Raw genomic sequence first — 22,691 nt, forward strand, 5'->3', positions numbered from 1 at the left:
AAAAAAACATACACCTCACCGACACCCTTTGGCTACAATTGTTGGAGACCCACAGACTATAGATACCGTTACCCGTTATTATATATACACACATCTAAAATCTTGAATTTGCTTTCATCGTATAATCACAGAAGTTTTTACAAGATCCCCACTACTTCGTGGTCTTCTTTTTTTTTCCGTTCACACACACATTCTTATTAAACAGATCTAGATCAAAATCAAGATTAAAAAATGGAGCTTTTTTACTTGATAGTGTTTGGGGGTTTAGCTGTTGTTGTTGCAACAATGGAGCTTAGTAAGAACAGTAAAGATAGAATCAATACTTCTTCTGCTTTCAATTCGTTCAAGAACAATTACCTCCTTGTTTACTCTCTCATGATGGGTATATTTCTTATTATCATCATTATATAGTATACCTTTCACATTGTTGTTTTTGTGTGTATGTTTGGTATTAAATGTTCTTGATTTGAGTTACCCATATGTGATTTGGTGTTTTTGAGGATGTTAGATCTGAGTTAGTCAAGATTTGGGTTTAATGTTTATAAAGTTTCAATCTTTGTGGATCTAGGTTGCTAATCTTTAAAATCTTGTATTCAATTAAGTAAGACGGTTGAATGTATTAATTGATCCATGATGGGGCATTGGGTTATCTAGTATGGGTGAATTGTTGATCCTTCAAACTCAATTGTTACTTAAATGAATGTATTGTGCTATAATTGTTGACATAAGTTCGACCTTCTTTAATAAAACTTGCTTATTATTGCTCTTTTTTGGTTGATAATATTAAGCTTGTCTGGAAGAAAATTATATAATCATGTAGCTATAGTATTCACAACAGATGCAAATTTATATATATTTTTTCTACCTATATACGCAACACACCTATTTTTTGAATGGATCGTACTAGATACTTTTACTAAACAAGTTATAAATGATGAATTTTTTGCATCACATATTTAAAATAAATGAAAAGTAAGTTGTATCAAATGGTTACAGATTGCACATTCTGTTCAAAAATGATGTCTTATGCATCAAATGTTCATAAAAGAAGTACTTTGGTATATCGGTAAAAAGTGAATTGTACCTAAACATTGCATTTTTAGTGCAGTTTGCCTTTTTGTAACAGACCAATTTAATTTCATCTGTTATACATGTGTGAATACATCATTTAGAGTTTTAGTCTTTGTTTGCTGAGCACATTTCATGGTGGTTGTAGCTGGTGATTGGTTGCAGGGGCCATACGTGTACTACCTTTACACCACGTACGGTTTCGGTAAGGGAGATATCGGGCAGCTATTTATTGCTGGTTTTGGATCTTCGATGCTGTTTGGAACAATTGTTGGATCCTTAGCTGATAAACAGTAATCTATCTCCCTTTATCCATTTTCAGTAAATTGTATGAAGTTTATATACTTACTGTTGTCAATTGAATGTAAAAAAAAAAACTTGTGATTATTTCAGTGGTCGAAAAAGAGCTTCGGTTACTTACTGCATAACTTACATTTTGAGTTGTATCACCAAGCGTTCACCTCAGTATCGAGTTTTGATGGTGGGCCGTATATTGGGCGGGATTGCTACTTCTCTCCTTTTTTCGTCATTCGAATCATGGCTCGTTGCTGAACACAACAAGGTGAGATTAAATTTCTTGAAACGTTAAAAGAGATTACGTAACATTAGATTCGGGTGTTAGTTGTAATTAGTTGAGTTGTAAAAGATGGTCTTTTTGTGTGTTGAAACAAGGTTGCAATAGACGTGAGACGGGGTCGAGACGGTCGGGTCCTAAAAAGGTCGAGACGTTCGAGACGGGGGTTGAGACGAACGTTGACCAACGTTGACTTTTAATATATAAGTATATAAATGTATATGTGTACATATTTTAAAGCCAAAAACTTTAATTGACTAATTTGTACCCATAATCGCTATCACCGTTAATATAATACAGAAAATTCAAACTAAAATACGACAAATTTGACCTATTTTACCGACTTTCTGGCTTTTTCGAATTTTGGGAGACTTTGACCTGATTTTTTTCAACTTTGTCTCGAATTTTGACCGTTGTCTGTCATATTAGACGGTTTTCTTCGAGACGGGACGCGCTAGTCACCAAACCGTCGCAACAGGCGTCGCAACGGCTCGAGACGGGGTGTTTTGCAACAGTGGTTGAAAGTGATTATGTGATATTGAATAATGAAAATTAGATAAGTTTACTTTTCGAAGATAGTTTTTTTTAGTCGGTTGCTAACTTATTTTCTTTTGTTATATTATAGAGAGGTTTTGAGCAACAATGGCTATCAATAACATTCTCCAAGGCAGTATTTTTCGGAAACGGGCTCGTGGCCATATTGGCTGGTTTATTTGGGAATCTGTTAGTTGGTTCGTTAGCTTTGGGACCCGTTGCCCCTTTTGATGCAGCTTCCATTTTCCTTGCAATTGGCATGGCTGTTATCTTATCATCTTGGACCGAAAACTATGGTGACCCGTCAGAAAGCAAGGATCTTTTGACCCAATTCAAAGGAGCTGCTGTTGCAATTGCATCTGGTCTTTTTCTATCTTTGTCCTAATTTTTGTGTCGAGAGGTGGTGAAATGGGTAATGTGTATGGGTCAAAATAGGTACTTTTTTTTCGGTGCTGTGTATAATATCTGTATATTGAAAAAATAAGTTAGCAGTTACAGATTATTCAAAACAGATCTGATTCATATAAAAGGATTTAGGAAGTTTTTAACCCTTGTAAGGTAGACTTTTGGGCAATTTTAACCTTTTCAACCCATACAAGATTGAACACAGCCTGAATCAACCCATAAAAGATTTAACACAAGCCGAATCGACCCATTCTTAACTAATGAGTCACACTTTTTATCTTAGATTTTAATCTAACGTTCGTCTTGTTTTTTTGTTGTGAAATCAGATGAAAAGATAGCATTATTGGGTGCTATTCAGTCCCTATTCGAAGGGTCAATGTACACTTTTGTGTTTTTGTGGACCCCAGCTTTGAGCCCTAATGGAGAGGACATTCCACACGGTTTCATTTTTTCTATTTTCATGTTATCGTCCATGTTGGGTAGTTCTTTAGCTTCTCGGCTTTTGGCCCGTTCATCAATTAAAGTCGAAAGCTACATGCAACTCGTTTTCGTCATCTCTTCTGGTTCTCTCTTGCTTCCCGTCATTACAAGTGTATGTATTTTGTATTATTACCCTCATTTTATTTTATATATATATAAAAGTTAATGCTTTGAATATAATCAAGTAACTATCTTTATACTATGTTAATTAATTAATTTAAATATTTTGAATAAAATACACTGTGGGTCACGTTTAACATAGTTTTTTTTTTTTTTAAACAGTTTTTGGTGGCGCCTTCTGGAGAAAAGGGTGGAAGTATAAAATTTGCAGGGTGTGTTCAGTTGATTGGATTTTGCGTATTTGAAGCATGTGTCGGTTTATTTTGGCCATCGATAATGAAAATGAGGTCCCAATACATTCCCGAGGAAGCTAGAAGTACAATTATGAACTTTTTCCGTATTCCCCTCAACATTTTCGTATGCATTGTTCTTTACAATGTAAGTATTCTACGTCTTATATATGAATTCACACACGTATGCTTGACATCTGTTAATTGTCTTTTTATTTATTTTTTTACATTCTTTTGAAGGTTGATGCATTCCCAATTACTGTTATGTTTGGAATGTGCTCTGGTTTCCTCTTCATTGCATCTTTGTTGCAAAGGCGTCTCTTGGGTGTTGCTGAAAGATCAAGTATGTTTTATAATTTCTTTTGGATTATACCTTTTATGCGTTGCAAAATGCTAAAATATTCAATCCTCCATTTACCTCTACTCGCTACTTGGGGAGTACTTGGGGAGTACTTGGTCAGGACTTTGGAGGGAGTAATCAACATCGGGGATTAATCGGTTTGAACTTTTTATACATATTACATATACATACTAATAATAAACTTCAACATGTAATGTGTAAATATAAAAAAACCCATAAACATAAACACAAAGATAATCGTTCATTGGTTCAAACTCTGAAATTCTAGTCTATATTATATTCATATTAAATGTTGACCAGTTTTGACTTTAACTGATTTGACCGACTCAATTTGACTTTGACCAACAAATCCGATTTTGATTCCATTAACCGACCTTAATTAGACGGATTTTGTAAAATTTGATCGGCCGGGATTAATCGGCAGTAAGTAATATGGGTATTTTACAACAATGATTAAGCGATTACATGTCATTCACACTCTAGTAAGTATGATGCATTGAAGTTGCAGAAACGTACGTTGTGCAATAATATCACAAACAACAAATCAATCTTCTTACATGCAGAAGCAGCTGCTAATACGACTAATATTGATGATGTTACTCCAGCCCCACTCAACTACGGGTTTATTCATTAATCTTTGACTTTTATTGGGCGTTTCATCGTCTTTTGCTAACACAATAACGAACTTTTCAAATGTGTCATGTTTTTTTGCGAACTACAATGTACCAGGGTCTTCTTAAACCGACTAACATACCAGCATCTGCATAATCAACTACCGACTTAAACTTCTTCGTTTGACTTCGAATGGCATGTGCAAGCAAAGCCTGTGAGTTCTCATCATCACGCACCGAAGTAAAGTCAACTTTTGATCACTGATTTTCCTCAGTTTTTCTGATAGGCGTACGACAAACATTAATGAGAACAATTCATAACTTTTCAAAAGCTATCCGAAATGAAAACACTTATGATAGGATTTTAGTGTCAACTCTATCTCCCTTGTTTCATGATGTAAGTCATGGAGATTAGCGTTGACACTCAATTCTTTTCATAAGGGTTTCTATCTTGAATAGCCATTGAAGAATAAAGAATTATTCTCATTAATGTTGGTCGTATGCCTATTAGAAAAACCGGGGACCATCACTGATCGAAGGTTAATTTCATTCTTGCCTGATGATGAGAATTCACGCTTATTTTGCACATGCCTTTGGAAGTAAAACTAGAAAGTTCAAGTCGGTAGTTGCTATTGTTGATGCTGGTATGTTAGCCGGTCTAAGAAGACACTTGTACACTGTAGTTCCTAAGAAAAGATTGGACACAGTTGAAGGGTTCGTTACTGTGTTAACAAAAGACGGTGAAGCCGCTAATAAAAGACAAATATTAATGAATAAACCAGTGGGGCTAGAGTAACATCTGCAGGTAAGAAGATTAGATTTGATGTTCGCACCCCTATTATGTCACTTTCTTTTTTTGGAGAAAAATAATTAAAACTCATATGGAAACGAGGTCTTTTTCCAAAGAAAAACGCCCTCAACAGAGAATACAAAAGAACGGGAAAGCTCGCACCTAGAGAGCACCCATCTAAACAAAAACTATCTATAAACGAGCCTCCACCAATAACCCGAAAAACCTTAAAAGAAACTAACTAATACTAAACCGAATACAACACGGTAATAACATGAACCAAATCAAACGAACAAAGTGAAATCAACAAATGGAAAGAAAAAAAAAGAGAATGAAAAAACACAAGACAAACCCAACCTATCAACCTCTGGGTCCGGCCCTTTTTAACTTACCATTAACCTTCTCTTTTAAAGTGTTCTTCCCAAACCGATTCGCTCTCCTTTAACCTTCTCTTTTAAAGATAACACATTTGCGGATCCATCACCTGGTTCGCTCTCCTCGGCCAATCGTGTCATCATTTCATCAAATGCCGCGAAAGCCTCCACAGACATATTTCGTTTCCCGTTTGCGCTTGAACTGCCGTCTCTTCCATCATGAGAACCTATAAACAAGTTTTAAATTGCGTCTCCGTAATCCAAATCATCAATGTTATCTTTTAAGCTTAAAAGTAAACGAAGTGGAAGCCTCGTTTTCCTTCTTTCTTGACCTCGTGTCATCATTACATCTGTTGAGATTACTAAGAGAGTAGCATTCATAAAGGCAATAGCACATTGTATTCTTTTATACAGTTTGCTTTTGATTCATAATAAAAACTCAGTTTTCTTGGTACTTAATCAATCTTGTATGTTTGGTTTCAGGGCAAGACAAAGTGAGAGAATTGGAGGCCGAACCACTAAATATTTAGAAACATATCGAGATTTATGAAGAAATGGTGGAAGTCAGCAAATTATTTTTATTTACAGGTGTGTGGCATTGTGCAATATATGGTTAGTAATGCAGAACACGAAGACAGAATTAAAAGTTCGTTAAGAATAAGGCATATGATAGAGTGTATCATACAATTTTCGTAGTTGAATTAAACATTAACAATGCTTGATTCTAACCTAAGATGTTTTCTACATTTTGTAATGCTGTTATTTTGTATTTATCAACATTCAAAGATGTTTATTAAGAAGCAAACATTTAGTAGTTTAGTAGTACACCATCACTTTCATTATTTTTACATTCCCCTTGTTTGATCTGCCTTACTAGTACCATACTTTACAACTAGTGTTTATTTAGATAATATTCATTATGTTAATCTTTATGCAGGGTGCTATTTGTACCTCTTAAACAAAGTACAACTAAACTCTTTATGCTCAAAAGAATACTAAACTAGTGGTTTGAAAGTACTACGTAATATAATTCGTCGAGATAAACTTGACTTAATATGGAGTAATTCGTCAAGATTAAAACTGGCTATAGAATGTCTCTCGAACCGGAACTTGGGGTTAACTTTTGAATGAACACGAACAAGATCACGGCTTATTCGTGTTCACTTGTTCAAATTTTAGCTGAACATATTTTAATTGATTAATGAAAAACTCTATATAGAATCAATGAAACTCTAACTAAACCATATATAACATAATATATTAAGTAAAAAATTTTAATTCACACTTAGCACTTCACAAACTGATGAACAATTAATTTTGTTAACATGCTAAACCTACCAACAACTTCCAACTTCCAAGAAACCTAAATAATAATTAAACCAAATATGAATTTTTTTAGGAAGACAAATAGATAATTCAAAAGGAGTCGGCAGACTAAAATAAAAATAAAAATGACTGGAATTTAGAACACAACTAAATCCGAAACACAACTCATCAAAGTCCAAAAATAAAAAACCCTACCGTCTCTTATTTCTTTCTTTATTTTCTATTGTTTATTTCATAAACATATAATCATAATTCTGAAATTTAGCATACCCACGTCACGAAGTTAATAGTTTCCGTGTAGATCACCATTAATCAAACTAAAAGTCATCATACATACGATACACATATACTCTCAAATAATTAATTAAATTCACACTGTAGATCCTCATGTTCTTCACTTTCTACTTCTTTCGGTTACTGGGTACGCTTTCTTTAATCTTGACATCGATATTGATTGATTGATGGTTTCTTTTAAGCTTGATTATATAAATTACTATATATTTACTAATTACCCATTTCATATATCATCTTTTTGTATTATAAAAAACTAAACTTTAGTCAAAGAACTGCGTACAAGTTACGTATCAAGATTTCTTGTTGATGGGATAATATGGAGAAAAAGACTTTGTGTGATCATCTAATTTGGGTATTTTTTTAAATGATTTTGAAACAGATTTGATTGTAACAAAGAGGACAGTTTACTGATTTTTTTGGGTGTTTGATCATCAATGGCTGATATGGTTGGTCCAAGGTTGTATAGTTGCTGTAATTGTAGAACTCATGTTGCTCTTCATGATGATGTCATTTCTAAAGCTTTTCAGGTGAGAAAATTTAATTTTGTTTTGTACTTTTGTCACAGAATCATGATTCTCAGACTTAACTTCTAATTAAGTAAAATGATGAAATTTTTGAAGTATAATAATTTGTTTTAATTGTGGTTTTTTGTAGTTCTTTGTTACGAATCTTTGATTGTGACTATTAAATTTATGGAAATGTGTGATTTATGTGTTTGTATATGTATATGCATGTGTTACTGAAATAGATACTGGAAACAAGTAAATGAAGATGAAAAGGAGGTAATTTGTTAAGCAACAAATGAGTTGTTTTGAAGTTCTGTTTTATTATATATGATCATTATATACGGATCATATGGCACCTTCTTTATATGTCGATAGGGCTAAGTTATAACTTTGAAATTGTCTCTCTAAGGGGTTTTGTAATTTGAAGTAAGCAATTGCTTTTAATTGCAATTTGCTGTTGCAGTTGCTGCAATCCTTGTATAATTAATCACTTTCATACCCCTGCATCAAAACTGACTATGTAAGAGTAAAACAGAATTAGAGTTAGTTTACACTTCAATAAGTAGACTTTTTTAAGTCGATAATATAATTTTGCTAACTCTGACACATCTTATTATCCTAACTATGAAACAGTAGAAGCAAATCCAAACACTTATAATAGCCTTCCTTTTTTTTCTTTTCATTTTTATAACAACCAGAGTTATCTATTAATGGTTAATTAATCAATAACACGTCCTTAAACAAACGTTTTAGTTGAGATTTGAGAATGTATATTTGATCATGATCTGTTTGTGGCTATATGTTTGAAGAAAAACAAACAACCATGAGATAACATAACAAGTGGTATATAGGTTCTTAGTAAATACATGATGCTTGATATGAATCTATGGTTAGTTCTTTTGCAATGTTCCAAGTTTGTCGATAGGATGCTATTCTTGTCTTTTTTCCTTTAACTCTTGAATTATGGGACTTAATTTTGCATTTGAAATTGATATCAGGGGAGACATGGTAGAGCTTTTTTGTTCTCTCACGCGATGAACGTTTCAATGGGACCCAAAGAAGACAGGAACCTTATGACTGGTCTGCACACGGTTGCTGATGTCTACTGTTCCGACTGCCGTGAGGTTTTGGGATGGAAATATGAACGCGCTTACGAAGAAACGCAAAAGTACAAAGAAGGCAAATTCATTCTTGAAAAGTCAAAGATTGTCAAAGAAAATTGGTAGCACAATAAACAGTCGTATATAGATTTCGTTTTCATAAATGTCCTATGAATGTATGTTACCTTCTGTTCAATAATTTCATGTTGATAAAGTTCTCTATTCATTGTCGATTTGTTCTGTCCCATGTAAGCCTGTATTCAAGATAATGGAACGTTATGAACAGTCTTTGTTGGTTTTTCGGGTTTCTTGTAAATCAAATTTGTGTAAATAATTTTTAAAGAATTTGTGTTTGTGATTATGTATATATGTGAAGTAATGCAACTGATGAGCTTTCATGGTGCTGTTTATTTGATTACAAGATAATTGCCTCTAGACAAACCAGATACATTTATAAATAAACAAATGGGTTGAAATAGACCCCTCTATTTCTACCCATTTCTCTTTGGTAGGCACAGATAAATTTAGTGCATACACAAAGATCGATTTTTTTATTTTATTTTATTATTATTTTGCAAAAATAACGGGAACTTATATAAAAACGAAAACTTTTCGAAAAGAAAACATTTCAACCAAATGATACAAGAAATGACCAGATGAGGCTCGTACTTAAAAAAACGGTTAAACAATGTAACTATCTATACCGACCCTCAGTTACATTTAAGCAAAACCAACCCCAAAATGAGATTACGAACCAAAAAAGGAAACAATTCCCAACCTAAACAAAACTACATGAAAAGATTCAACCTTGTTTAACTTGCTATCTAAAATCTCCCAATTCTTAATACACAACCATGAAATTCAAAAGAAAAATTGAAAATTAATCATCAATAATAACTCTGCATACACAAAGTTTTAAGTTCAACAACTGCAACTTCAAATTTAAATCAATCATCAATAATAACTCTGCATTCACAATTCTTAATACACAACCATGAAAATTCAAACTAAAATTTTGAAACAAAACAAAACAAAAAAGCCAAGTCATCAACAAACTCCCGACTGGCAAAACAAAATGTTAGCAGAAAAACATTAACGCAAATCTCGGCAACTGGTTTTTACACCAAATTAAAACTCTGGAAGCTTCTTCTTCAACTCCCATCTTCTCTTTGCATCTTCGATAGCTGCTTCTCTATATTTTTGAAGTTCACTGTACATTTGATTATACTGAGCATCAATTCGATCTAGCTCTTGTTTCAAATCTTCACACACATCCTTTTCGCCATTATCATTAAAGACCATATCACTGGCCATATTATTATTGTTATTGTTATAAGAATCATTGGAAGATACACCCGGGCTCTTTATCCAATCACTCGAATATGTAAACGATAAGGAATTTTCTGAACCTTGACAACCATGATTTTCCGGTTCATGAACATTTGTAGATGCAAGTGCAGTTTGACCAGTTTGACCGTTTTGAATGATCATAGAACCTTCCGGTGAACTTATTCCACCACTAGAACTAGATTTCTTGATTGAGAGTTTCCAAGTGGGGACAAACTTGATGATGAGGTCATCGATGAGCTCAGATATGACAGCAACGTCTTCATATACTAGCTCAAGCTGTTCAACCATTTCTTGTGCTATTGTATGTGCAGTATCAGAGTCTAGATAGAATAAGAAGTCGATATTCTTCACATCTGTTAACACAAACCAATAGAATTCAATCACAGTAAACAAAATGGGACATACAGTTATTTTGGTTTTGGTTAAGAGAGTGTTTCAACTCTGAATGTTTCAGCATTGAATGTTGAATCATTCAACATCATCATATGTCATTCGGAGTTCAGAAACAAAGTTCAACACCGTATAATTAAGAGACTTAAAGAGATAAACAAACGGGCCTTAAAGTTTAGATATGGACTTACCATTAGCATAAGCTATTTTCAAGGTTAACATGAGAGAGTTCTCTTCATTTTTCTCGCCCCTCAGTCGGATACGGTTTCTCTCAGTAACACGATTAAGTTCAAGTAATGTAGACCGGGGGCTGCTTGTGTTACTCTTTATGCACGAGCTACCAGATGACACCTTATCGCCAGTATGGTCAATGTCCATGGGACACGAAATTGGCTTTGGCGGGTTTATAAAGTCAACTTTGACCGGATCATGTACACGCTCCTTTATATTTTCTGAGGAAAGAAATGGATCTTTCAAGAGCTCTTTTGCAGACAACCTTTGAGACACTGGAACCAAACACTTCTCTATGAACTCCTTGACTTGTGAATCCTTAACTTTTGATAGACTAGCTGGCTTGATACCCTGGAACACACGACTAACAAGATTACAAATCCACATTTTGGGAAAATGTTTTCAAGATTCTTGTCTAATATTTGTTATGTGATAATGAATTCTAATAATCAGATACAATGGTAGGAGAACTTACCGAAGTAACCTTCCGATATATTTGTGCTTGATTTCTACATTCACTGTATGGATATTCACAAGTAATCAACTCCAATATGCACATTCCGAATGAATAGATGTCAACAAGCTCATTATATTCCTCTTCATATAGTTCTGGAGCCATAAATTCAGGGGTTCCTGCATCCAATAAACCAACCACAACTTATTTCCAACATCTAATTAATCAAAGTTGTCACACTTTCAAATGAATCCAAATAACTTACCAATCAAACTTTTGGCAGTGGGACGTAACATCAAAGTTGCCAATCCAAGATCTCCGATTTTGACTTCTCCATGGTTTCCATTTACAAATATGTTGTCACATTTTAAATCCCTATGAATAATAGGTGGCTCGTGACTATGGAGATAAGCCAAGCCTCGAAGGATCTGTCTAGCCCAATTCTTGATAGCCTTCAAATCAACACTCTTATGCTTCTTTCGGTATCTAAATGCAAAAAGAAGCATACTTTATTACATATTCATATGAAATTTAAACTAGAAAGAGTACAAACAAGAGGAATATCACTTACTGCCTCAAACTTCCCGAAGTGAATAACTCAGTAATCATGTTAAGTGTTTCCTTCTTATCGTCTACCCAAGAAACATACGACTTGATTATGTTATCATGTCTCAAAGTTTTCAGTAAGTGAACCTCCGAATAAACCCTCTCCAAATGTTCGGAAGATTGCATTGCATCATCTAACATCACTTGGTTCCAAGCAACCTCAATCCCTTCAACTTCATCAAACCCCTTATATCTATACATACCAACAACAAAAACAAATCATCACCAAAATACAAAGAATACGTACTCCTACATACGCAAAACATACTCACTTCTGCAATATACACATACACAAACTTATACAAAAAATAAATAAGAGCAAAAAAGTCTAGAAATCATACACAGACTTGAATGCGCCTCTCCCCAGCATTTCATTATACTGAAGAAATAAAACACACAAACTATGAAACTGGTAATTGTTCAGCTAAAACTTCATAATTATAACGGGTGAAAATTCGTACACTGCCACTTTTTAACCATACACCACTAAACATGCTTAAACATGCTTTAAAGCGTTGTACTGTGCTAATCTATAAAGCACGTTTAGTGGTGTACACCTAAAAATAGGTGGTGTACCAATCACTCCCCAATTATAACACATATACTTCTCATATTCACAAAACTCGATTCAATTCAATATAATTCAACAATATATCTACGTAGTATTATTATAATAACTATAAGCATTAAAAATATGATCTTTACCCTAATGTAACGATTTTTCGGGCACCGTTCAGCAACATCAGAATCTTCAACATCCGGTTTCGCAATCAATTTTAATTTCGCAAACAAATCAGCTTCTTTTGAACCCATTATTACCACCAACAATTCACAAAAATCACAGAAAACGTAGAAGATAACAGCTGATGATCGATCAAATTGATCGAAACAAAACCCTAGAGTTGACAATGTTCAGAAAACGCTTCAGTAGCAACGGAAAATGAATCCATTGACGATCGAATTCTAAAGTAATTTTCAGCAAATATCATCGGTAATAATGTGTGTGAATTCTTCGAAAGAATCGAAATTGTTAAAACGATTCGTACTTCTTCCCCAAAAAAACTATCCATACCGCGAATTCTTTAGATCCCTAATCATGCGTGTCAACTGTGGGATACGATTGATAGATTTATAAAACCCTAATTCTCCGAATTAGCACGTGAATTCGGAGATTGACAGACGAAATTTGCGATCGGCTGAAAGTTGGGGTTTCGTATTGAATGATTTTTTGGTGAATTGAAATTTAAGCGACGAGGGATAATACAAACCCTAATCCCAAATTGTAGCGATAAAAATGGCAGATAATTGGAGTGTTTATGAACATAAATAATTAAACTTGCGTCATTATTTATAGGAATAGGAATATGTGAATCAGTGAATTGAAAATTTACAAAAGACGTCCCTGTAGTATTGGACATATTGCATGTGTAATCTAATACATAGACAGACGTATATCTATTTATATTTGGTTTCAAACCGATTAGCTTAAATATTAAACCGAATAAATACTGAAAAATAAAACCTAACTTTAGTTTGGTTACAATTTTGGTTTCAGTTTCAGTTTTTAAATTTTAATTCGACTGTCCGCTTTATCTTTTCTTGACTTCACTATTAACCGAAAACAGAACTCATAATCAAATACAACTAATAAAATATCTAGCTATTAATAGAAAAATTACGTGGATGATCTATTTGGTTTACGCTAGATTACGTGTGTTGTCCCTGTACTTTACGAGATTAGTCATTGTGGTTTGCAAAAATTACGTTGGTGGTCCATGTCACTAATGTTCTGTTAAATTCAATCGCGTGCTTGACACAAGAGAGCAAATCTGTCATTTCTAAGTCTTTCTCATCCAATTTATCTGCGCCTTCACCTCCTTTCTCCCTGTTAAAATTTTTTCAACAACTATTTATTCTAACAACCTCAAAATAAATCAAAATTAAACAACCAAATTAAAACAAAAAATACTATCTTTCTAATAGCCTCAACTGTGTTAAAATATTAAAATTTATGCAAATCCACCTACTATTACTTGTCATTACTTTCTTTCATTTTCTTTAATTGATGAATGCCCAATTTATATAGTGATGCAAGTACTTACCTCCAAAATTAAAACCCAAATTGTAGGGAAAAGCCTCACAAATTTCGTGCTCATGTTGAAGATGATGACGACTGTTGTAAAATATAAGACTCGATGGAACAATAAAGTAGCGAACAATGTCGGTGTTGCATCCATCACCTCTGACTTGCCGGAAAGAAGCGAATTCACCGGAAAGAAAAGGTCGAAAAGAAAAAAAATTGACGACATAAAGAAACATATTTGGATCTACATTTCAAATCTATAAACCCAACTACGAGATGAAAGAATGAAAAGGCTGATTATTGTAACACCGTACTTTTTACATAAACATTTTTTTTTTTTTTTGAAAACTCACAGCGGAAGACTTTAAAGTTTACACATCATATATTACTACATAGTAATATGATTACACGAAATCACAGGTGTTACATTATTAATACAAACCAGTTGACCATATAGATTATTACAAAACATCAGAGTTACACACTGTGTCAAACATCTTCACTTGCCTTGCAAAACCCACCAAAAGCTGCTAACCTATATCTGCAGAGCAAAATACTGTGGGAGAATTAGCATAACGCTAAGTGAATGACAATATCTAGGTGGACATCACTATAAGCATCAAGCACAGCTTAAAGGCACTGGTCACTAATCACTTAAAGTCATACACAAGAGGACCGGCAACCCATAGCTGATCAAGCTTGAATATACCGATAGTCCACACTACTGAATCACTGGTATAGTCTTCCAGACGTGACGCACTCGTCATTCACATTATACCACTAATCAGTAACACTTGGACCCAATACTATCACCCTAAATACACAAGGTAAATAGCATTTACGTCGCACAAAACATCTCGACGTTCACTGGTTCGTACATAATCACATATAGTCACAATATTGGTCGCAGACTCATTATACAGTCTAATTATAAGCATGGCACGGATCATTATACTTGTCAATATATAATCACATCCATAAAGATAATCCCACTCACCTTGAAGCACAAGCACTCAGTTGTCTTATATCACTGAGTCTTCACCTTTTCGTCTATCACCTGAGAATCATCACAAAATATCTCAAGTTAGTATAGTGTTCAAGTGTTGAATCGCGCTTCACATTTAACAGAAAATATTCACAAAACATATATACACATATTCCTTACTAAAAATCACTAAGATCTAATACTTATGGGGGATGATTCTCATACACACTTTTTTGATCCTCACACACCTATTTTAACTTTTACTCTTCTAATAATACTCAATTGGTGTGTGAGGATCAAAAAAGTGTGTGTGAGAATCATCCCCCAATACTTATACACAAGATTTAGGATCAAAGTTCCAAAATCTCCAATTTATACAAACATGAACCCTCAAACTTAAATCACAATTTATACAAATTTAACACAAATTAAGTATACCCGAATTATACTTATATCATAACCATGCTGTAATCATAATCAATTTAAGCATATACATCAAACCACAAAATTTGGTCACTACCCTATTTATAACAAAAGTTATGAAAACTAAATATTAAGAAAGTTAAATTAACACAAAGACATATCATACATCTTGTTTGGAGTTCGTTAAATCACAACAACAAAACAACATCAATTTCCTTAATTTGAAGTCAAGCATATGATATATGCTTGTTTCACGAACATAGAAAGGCTAATAAAAAAAATCATATAATTTAAGCACAATTAAATTTAGTTAACATCATGTTAATACCTTACCTTTCTTTGTCCAGCTCGTCAATCATCACTTTAGATAGGATTAGAGAATTAAATATCAAATTATAATTTATGATAAGGGTTTATAATAAGGGTGTGTTCTTATGTATATGTGTGTGGTTACAAAAGTAGGAATGGGGTAGTTGGGATAAGATAGAAATAAAACGAATAATACAAAAGATCACAGGGACCACCGAATAAATTAATTCATCACATGGTAATCTTCTTATTATTAAATACATAGTAGTTATCTTATATGCTCTCTGAAACACAACGCACCTTGATAAGCAGTCCTTTCGAGATCCAATCACACAAACAAATATTTTCTAGTGACCATCGTCACGAGCACATTAATTTAGTCACATAATAAATTATCAACTCATAATCTATTATTTCACTCATATTTAAATCATATAAATTACTCATAATTTAAATATCGTATTTAAATAATAATAATAAAAATAACACAATATACCTATTTCATCTAGGCCCATAACTAGGTTGTCACAAATCTACCCCCCTTAAGAAGATTCCGTCCTCGAAATCTTGCCACGGTTAAACAGATGAGGGTATTTAGAGGTCATCAACTCCTCGGTCTCCCATGTCAGATTGGTGCCTAAACTATGCTTCCATTCCACATGCACCATGGGAATCTACTTTTTACGTAACTTAGTCACTTTTTTGTCGACGATTCTCACTGGTTCTTCCACCAATTTCTTACTTGAATCTACTTTCAGATCTTGGAGTGGAAGAATTTGATTTTCATCGTCCACTTTACACTTACGAATATAGCAGATATTAAACGTGTCATGAATACCTGCTAACTCTGGAGGGAGATCTAACACAACAGTTTGATCGTTCAACACTTGACGAATTCTAAAAGGACCAATGTATCTCGGAGCTAGTTTTTCTCGTTTACCGAATTGAATTACACCCTTCCACGGTGACACTTTTAAATACACACGTTCACCCACAGTAAACGTCATTGGTCGTCGATGAGGATCTGCATACATCTTTTGTCGATCTCTAGCAGCTTTCAGCTTTTCACGTGCGATAGCCACTTTTTCTGCAGTCTGCTGCACAATTTCTGGACCCGCAAACTGTTTCTCACCTGCCTCCAACCAACACAATGGAGTTCGACACTTTCTACCATACAAAATTTCATACGTCGGCATGCTAATGCTTGAATGATAGGAGTTGTTGTAAGCAAATTCGATCAATGGCAGATGATAATCCCACGATCCACCATACTCTAAAATACAAGCCCTTAACATATCCTCTAAAGTCTGAATAGTTCGTTCACTTTGACCGTCAGTCTGAGGATGATAAGTTGTACTTAGATTGACACGAGTACCCAAAATTTCTTGTAGACTGTTCCAGAAACTAGACACAAATCGGGAATCTCTATCTAACACAATAGACAACGGTATCCCATGTCGCGATACTATTTCATTCAGATACAACTGAGCTAATTTTGTCAACGAAGCTGTTTCACTAGTAGCTAGAAAATGCGCACTTTGGTTAAACGATCCACTATTACCCAAATCATGTCATTTTCTTTCTGGGTTCTAGGTAGTTTTGTCACAAAATCCATGGTGATATGTTCTCATTTCCACTCTGGAATCTCCAATTGACGCAAAGACCCATACGGTTTCTGGTATTCTGCTTTAACTTGGGCGCAAATATGACACTTTTCCACGTATTGCGCGATGTCTGCTTTCATAGTTGGCCACCAATATAACACTTTCAGATCATGGTACATTTTTGTAATACCGGGATGCGCATATAATCTCGATTTATGTGCTTTATTTAAGATTAAATCCCTCAATCCTCCAAGTAACGGCACCCAAACTCGTTCACGATAAGTTTTTAATCCTCGAGAATCATTCATCAATTCTACTATTCTTTTCACCATTAACTCAGATTTCAAATGTTCATCTTGTAATGCTTCGAGTTAAGCTATCTTTAGTCGATCCACTAAATCAGACACAATCTTAATTCGCATAAATTTTACACTGTCAGCAGATTTCTTACGACTTAACGCATCAGCCACGACGTTTGCCTTGCCAGGATGATATCCGATCTCACGGTCGTAATCCTTAATTAATTCTTGCCACCGTCTCTGACGCATGTTCATCTCTTTTTGCGAAAATATATAATGTAAACTTTTATGATCGGTGCAGTAAACACAATGCGTACCATAAAGATAATGCCTCCACAACTTTAACGCAAACACTACTGCAGCCATTTCTAAATCATGTGCTGGATAATTCTTTTCACTTGGTTTTAACTGTCGAGACACATACGCAATTACACGATCTCTTTGCATTAATACACAGCCCAAACCGGATAAAGACGCGTCGCAATACACAATGAAGTCGTCGGATCCCTCGGGTAAGGCTAACACTGGCGCTTGACACAACAAACTTTTCAAAGTCTGAAACGCAGTTTCTTGTTCATTACCCCACTGAAAAGACACATCCTTTCTAGTTAACTTTGTCAAAGAACTTGCAATCTTTGAAAAATCTTTAATAAACCGTCGGTAGTAACCAGCTAATCCTAGAAAACTCTTGATTTCTGTCGGATTCTTTGGTGAATTCCAATTCATCACAGCTTCAATTTTAGATGGATCCACTTTTATACCTTCCGCACAGATAATATGACCCAAAAATTGAACTTCGCGTAACCAGAACTCACACTTGGAAAATTTTGCATATAGTTGTTCACGTTTCAAGAGTTACAACACTTGTCTTAAATGCTCAGCATGCTCGGATTCGGTTTTGGAGTACACTAAGATGTCATCAATGAACACGATAACAAACTTATCTAAAAACGGTTTACACACTCTATTCATGAGATCCATGAAAATTGCTGGAGCATTGGTTAACCCAAAGGTCATCACTAAGAACTCATAATGACCATAACGAGTACGAAATGTGTAGTGACCCGAACTTTTACATGCTTTTATATATTAAATGAAATTGTTATTTACATGATTAAGTGTTTCCAACATGTTAAGCAATCAAACTTGTTAAGACTTGATTAATTGAAATAGGTTTCATATAGACAATTGACCACCCAAGTTGACCGGTGATTCACGAACGTTAAAACTTGTAAAAACTATATGATGACATATATATATATATATATATATATATATATATATATATATATATATATATATATATATATATATATATATATATATATATAGTTAACATGTTATTATGATAGGTATGTATCCCATTAAGTATTTTAACAATGAGTTATATACATAAAAATGAGACTATTGAATTAAGAAACTCGAAAACGATATATATAACGATTATCGTTATAACAACGTCTTACTAAGTACATATGAATCATATTAAGATATTGATACACTTTGTTAAACATGTTAAATGATAAGTAAATATATCATAAAGTGTATTAACAATGAACAACATATGTAAAAACAAGACTACTAACTTAAGGATTTCGAAACGAGACATATATGTAACGATTATCGTTGTAACAACATTTAACTGTATATATATCATACTAAGATATATTAATATATCATAATATCATGATAATGTAATAATTTAACATCTCTTTAGATATAATAAACAATGGGTTAACAACATTTAACAAGATCGTTAACCTAAAGGTTTCAAAACAACATTTACATGTAACGACTAACGATGATTTAATGACTCAGTTAAAATGTATATACATGTAGTGTTTTAATATGTATTCATACACTTTTGAAAGACTTCAAGACAATTATCAAAATACTTCTACTTAACAAAAATTCTTACAATTACATCCTCGTTCAGTTTCATCAACAATTCTACTCGTATGCACCCGTATTCGTACTTGTACAATACATAGCTTTTAGATGTATGTACTACTGGTATATACACTCCAATAATCAGCTCTTATCAGCCCATGTGAGTCACCTAACACATGTGGGAACTATCATTTGGCAACTAGCATGAAATATCTCATAAAATTACAAAAATATTAGTAATCATTCATGACTTATTTACAAGTAAACAAAATTACACATCATTTATATCTAATCCATATACCAACGACCAAAAACACCTACAAAAACTTTCATTCTTCAATTTTATTCATTTAATTAATCTCTCTTAAGTTCTATCTTCAAGTTCTAAGTGTTCTTCATAAATTCTATAAGTTCTAGTTTCATAAAATCAATAATACTTCCAAGTTTCCAATCCTTTTTTAAATTAATGTCCGGTACTTTGGATGAGGTTTGTTAGGCCCAATAGATCTATCTTTAGGATTCGCGTCAATTAGGGTGTCTGTTCCCTAATTCTTAGATTACCAGACTTAATAAAAAGGGGCATATTCGATTTCGATAATTCAACCATAGAATGTAGTTTCACGTACTTGTGTCTATTTTGTAAATCATTTATAAAACCTGCATGTATTCTCATCCCAAAAATATTAGATTTTAAAAGTGGGACTATAACTCACTTTCACAGATTTTTACTTCGTCGGGAAGTAAGACTTGGCCAATGGTTGATTCACGAACCTATAACAATATATACATATATATCAAAGTATGTTCAAAATATATTTACAACACTTTTAATATATTTTGATGTTTTAAGTTTATTAAGTCAGCTGTCCTCGTTAGTAACCTACAACTAGTTGTCCACAGTTAGATGTACAGAAATAAATCGATAAATATTATCTTGAATCAATCCACGACCTAGTGTATACGTATCTCAGTATTGATCACAACTCAAACTATATATATTTTGGAATCAACCTCAACCCTGTATAGCTAACTCCAACATTCACATATAGAGTGTCTATGGTTGTTCCGAAATATATATAGATGTGTCGAAATGATAGGTCGAAACATTGTATACGTGTCTATGGTATCTCAAGATTACATAATATACAATACAAGTTGATTAAGTTATGGTTGGAATAGATTTGTTACCAATTTTCACGTAGCTAAAATGAGAAAAATTATCCAATCTTGTTTTACCCATAACTTCTTCATTTTAAATCCGTTTTGAGTGAATCAAATTGATATGGTTTCATATTGAACTCTATTTTATGAATCTAAACAGAAGAAGTATAGGTTTATAGTCGGAAAAATAAGTTACAAGTCGTTTTTGTAAAGGTAGTCATTTCAGTCGAAAGAACGACGTCTAGATGACCATTTTAGAAAACATACTTCCACTTTGAGTTTAACCATAATTTTTGGATATAGTTTCATGTTCATAATAAAAATCATTTTCCCAGAATAACAACTTTTAAATCAAAGTTTATCATAGTTTTTAATTAACTAACCCAAAACAGCCCGCGGTGTTACTACGACGGCGTAAATCCGGTTTTACGGTGTTTTTCGTGTTTCCAGGTTTTAAATCATTAAGTTAGCATATCATATAGATATAAAACATGTGTTTAGTTGATTTTAAAAGTCAAGTTAGAAGGATTAACTTTTATTTGCGAACAAGTTTAGAATTAACTAAACTATGTTCTAGTGATTACAAGTTTAAACCTTCGAATAAGATAGCTTTATATGTATGAATAGAATGATGTTATGAACATCATTACTACCTCAAGTTCCTTGGATAAACCTACTGTAAATGAGAAAAATAGATCTAGCTTCAAAGGATCCTTGGATGGCTTGAAAGTTCTTGAAGCAGAATCATGACACGAAAACAATTTCAAGTAAGATTTCCACTCGGAATAAGATTGTTATAGTTATAGAAATTGAATTAAAGTTTGAATATGATTATTACCTTGTATTAGAAAGATAACCTACTGTAAGTAACAAAGGTTTCTTGATCTTGGATGATTATTTGGAATGGATTTAGAAAACTTGGAAGTAAACTTGCAATCTTGGAAGTATTCTTGATTTTATGAAACTAGAACTTTTGGAATTTATGAAGAACACTTAGAACTTGAAGATAGAACTTGAGAGAGATCAATTAGATGAAGAAAATTGAAGAATTAAAGTATTTGTAGGTGTTTTTGGTCGTTGGTGTATGGATTAGATATAAAGGATATGTAATTTTGTTTTCATGTAAATAAGTCATGAATGATTACTCATATTTTTGTAATTTTATGAGATATTTTATGCTAGTTGCCAAATGATGGTTCCCACATGTGTTAGGTGACTCACATGAGCTGCTAAGAGCTGATCATTGGAGTGTATATACCAATAGTACATACATCTAAAAGCTGTGTATTGTACGAGTACGAATACGGGTGCATACGAGTAGAATTGTTGATGAAACTGAACGAGGATGTAATTGTAAGCATTTTTGTTAAGTAGAAGTATTTTGATAAGTGTCTTGAAGTCTTTCAAAAGTGTATGAATACATATTAAAACACTACATGTATATACATTTTAACTGAGTCGTTAAGTCATCGTTAGTCGTTACATGTAAATGTTGTTTTGAAACCTTTAGGTTAACGATCTTGTTGAATGTTGTTAACCCATTATTTATTATAACAAATGAGATGTTAAATTGTTATATTATCATGATATTATGATATATAATATATCTTAGTATGATATATATACAGTTAAATGTCGTTACAACGATAATCGTTACATATATGTCTCGTTTCGAAATCATTAAGTTAGTAGTCTTATTTTTACATATGTATTTCATTGTTAATACACTTAATAATATATTTACTTATCATTTAACATAATTAACCAAGTGTATCAATATCTTAATATGATTCATATGTACCTAGTAAGACGTTGTTATAACGATAATCGTTATATATATCGTTTTCGAGTTTCTTAAATTAATAGTCTCATTTTTATGTATATAACTCATTGTTAAAATACCTAATGAGATACATACTTATAATAAAGTTATGTTAACTATATATATAACCATATATATATCATCGTATAGTTTTTACAAGTTTTAACGTTCGTGAATCACCGGTCAACTTGGGTGGTCAATTGTCTATATGAAACCTATTTCAATTAATCAAGTCTTAACAAGTTTGATTGCTTAACATGTTGGAAAAACTTAATCATGTAAATAACAATTTCATTTAATATATATATAAA

General features: G+C 33.1%; 3 protein-coding genes and 1 long non-coding RNA gene across 5 annotated transcripts; 2 read left to right on the forward strand and 2 right to left on the reverse strand.

Annotated features, from left to right (window-relative positions):
• The first annotated feature begins 122 nt into the window (after positions 1 to 122).
• On the forward strand, positions 123 to 6,365 carry LOC139862287 (uncharacterized). The gene is made up of 8 exons (XM_071850865.1): positions 123 to 382; positions 1,217 to 1,361; positions 1,462 to 1,630; positions 2,268 to 2,538; positions 2,908 to 3,173; positions 3,344 to 3,559; positions 3,652 to 3,754; positions 6,031 to 6,365. The coding sequence occupies exons 1-8, from the start codon at positions 232 to 234 to the stop codon at positions 6,075 to 6,077; spliced, it is 1,368 nt and encodes a 455-aa protein (XP_071706966.1). The 5' UTR covers positions 123 to 231; the 3' UTR covers positions 6,078 to 6,365.
• Positions 6,366 to 7,027: 662 nt separating this feature from the next.
• Positions 7,028 to 9,071, forward strand: LOC139862298 (protein yippee-like At4g27745). Its single transcript, XM_071850876.1, has 3 exons — positions 7,028 to 7,294; positions 7,547 to 7,694; positions 8,672 to 9,071. The coding sequence occupies exons 2-3, from the start codon at positions 7,602 to 7,604 to the stop codon at positions 8,897 to 8,899; spliced, it is 321 nt and encodes a 106-aa protein (XP_071706977.1). The 5' UTR covers positions 7,028 to 7,294; positions 7,547 to 7,601; the 3' UTR covers positions 8,900 to 9,071.
• Positions 9,072 to 9,714: 643 nt separating this feature from the next.
• On the reverse strand, positions 9,715 to 13,103 carry LOC139862307 (serine/threonine-protein kinase WNK8-like). 2 transcript variants are annotated; one of them, XM_071850886.1, is made up of 7 exons: positions 12,510 to 13,103; positions 12,146 to 12,183; positions 11,770 to 11,997; positions 11,464 to 11,684; positions 11,220 to 11,377; positions 10,705 to 11,095; positions 9,715 to 10,476 (listed from the first exon to the last, which is right to left on the reverse strand). In XM_071850886.1, exons 1-7 carry the CDS (start codon positions 12,615 to 12,617, stop codon positions 9,902 to 9,904), a joined length of 1,719 nt encoding a protein of 572 aa, XP_071706987.1. In that variant the 5' UTR covers positions 12,618 to 13,103; the 3' UTR covers positions 9,715 to 9,901. The 2 variants fall into 2 exon arrangements, with proteins under 2 accessions (XP_071706987.1, XP_071706996.1); XM_071850895.1 differs by lacking the exon at positions 12,146 to 12,183.
• Positions 13,104 to 14,201: 1,098 nt separating this feature from the next.
• On the reverse strand, positions 14,202 to 15,732 carry LOC139862314 (uncharacterized). The gene is made up of 3 exons (XR_011764128.1): positions 15,629 to 15,732; positions 14,885 to 14,944; positions 14,202 to 14,443 (listed from the first exon to the last, which is right to left on the reverse strand). It is a non-coding gene; the product is annotated as an uncharacterized lncRNA (long non-coding RNA).
• Positions 15,733 to 22,691: the final 6,959 nt, after the last annotated feature.

The sequence above is a fragment of the Rutidosis leptorrhynchoides genome, chromosome 1, assembly GCF_046630445.1.
Source record: "Rutidosis leptorrhynchoides isolate AG116_Rl617_1_P2 chromosome 1, CSIRO_AGI_Rlap_v1, whole genome shotgun sequence".
Lineage (NCBI taxonomy): Eukaryota > Viridiplantae > Streptophyta > Magnoliopsida > Asterales > Asteraceae > Rutidosis > Rutidosis leptorrhynchoides.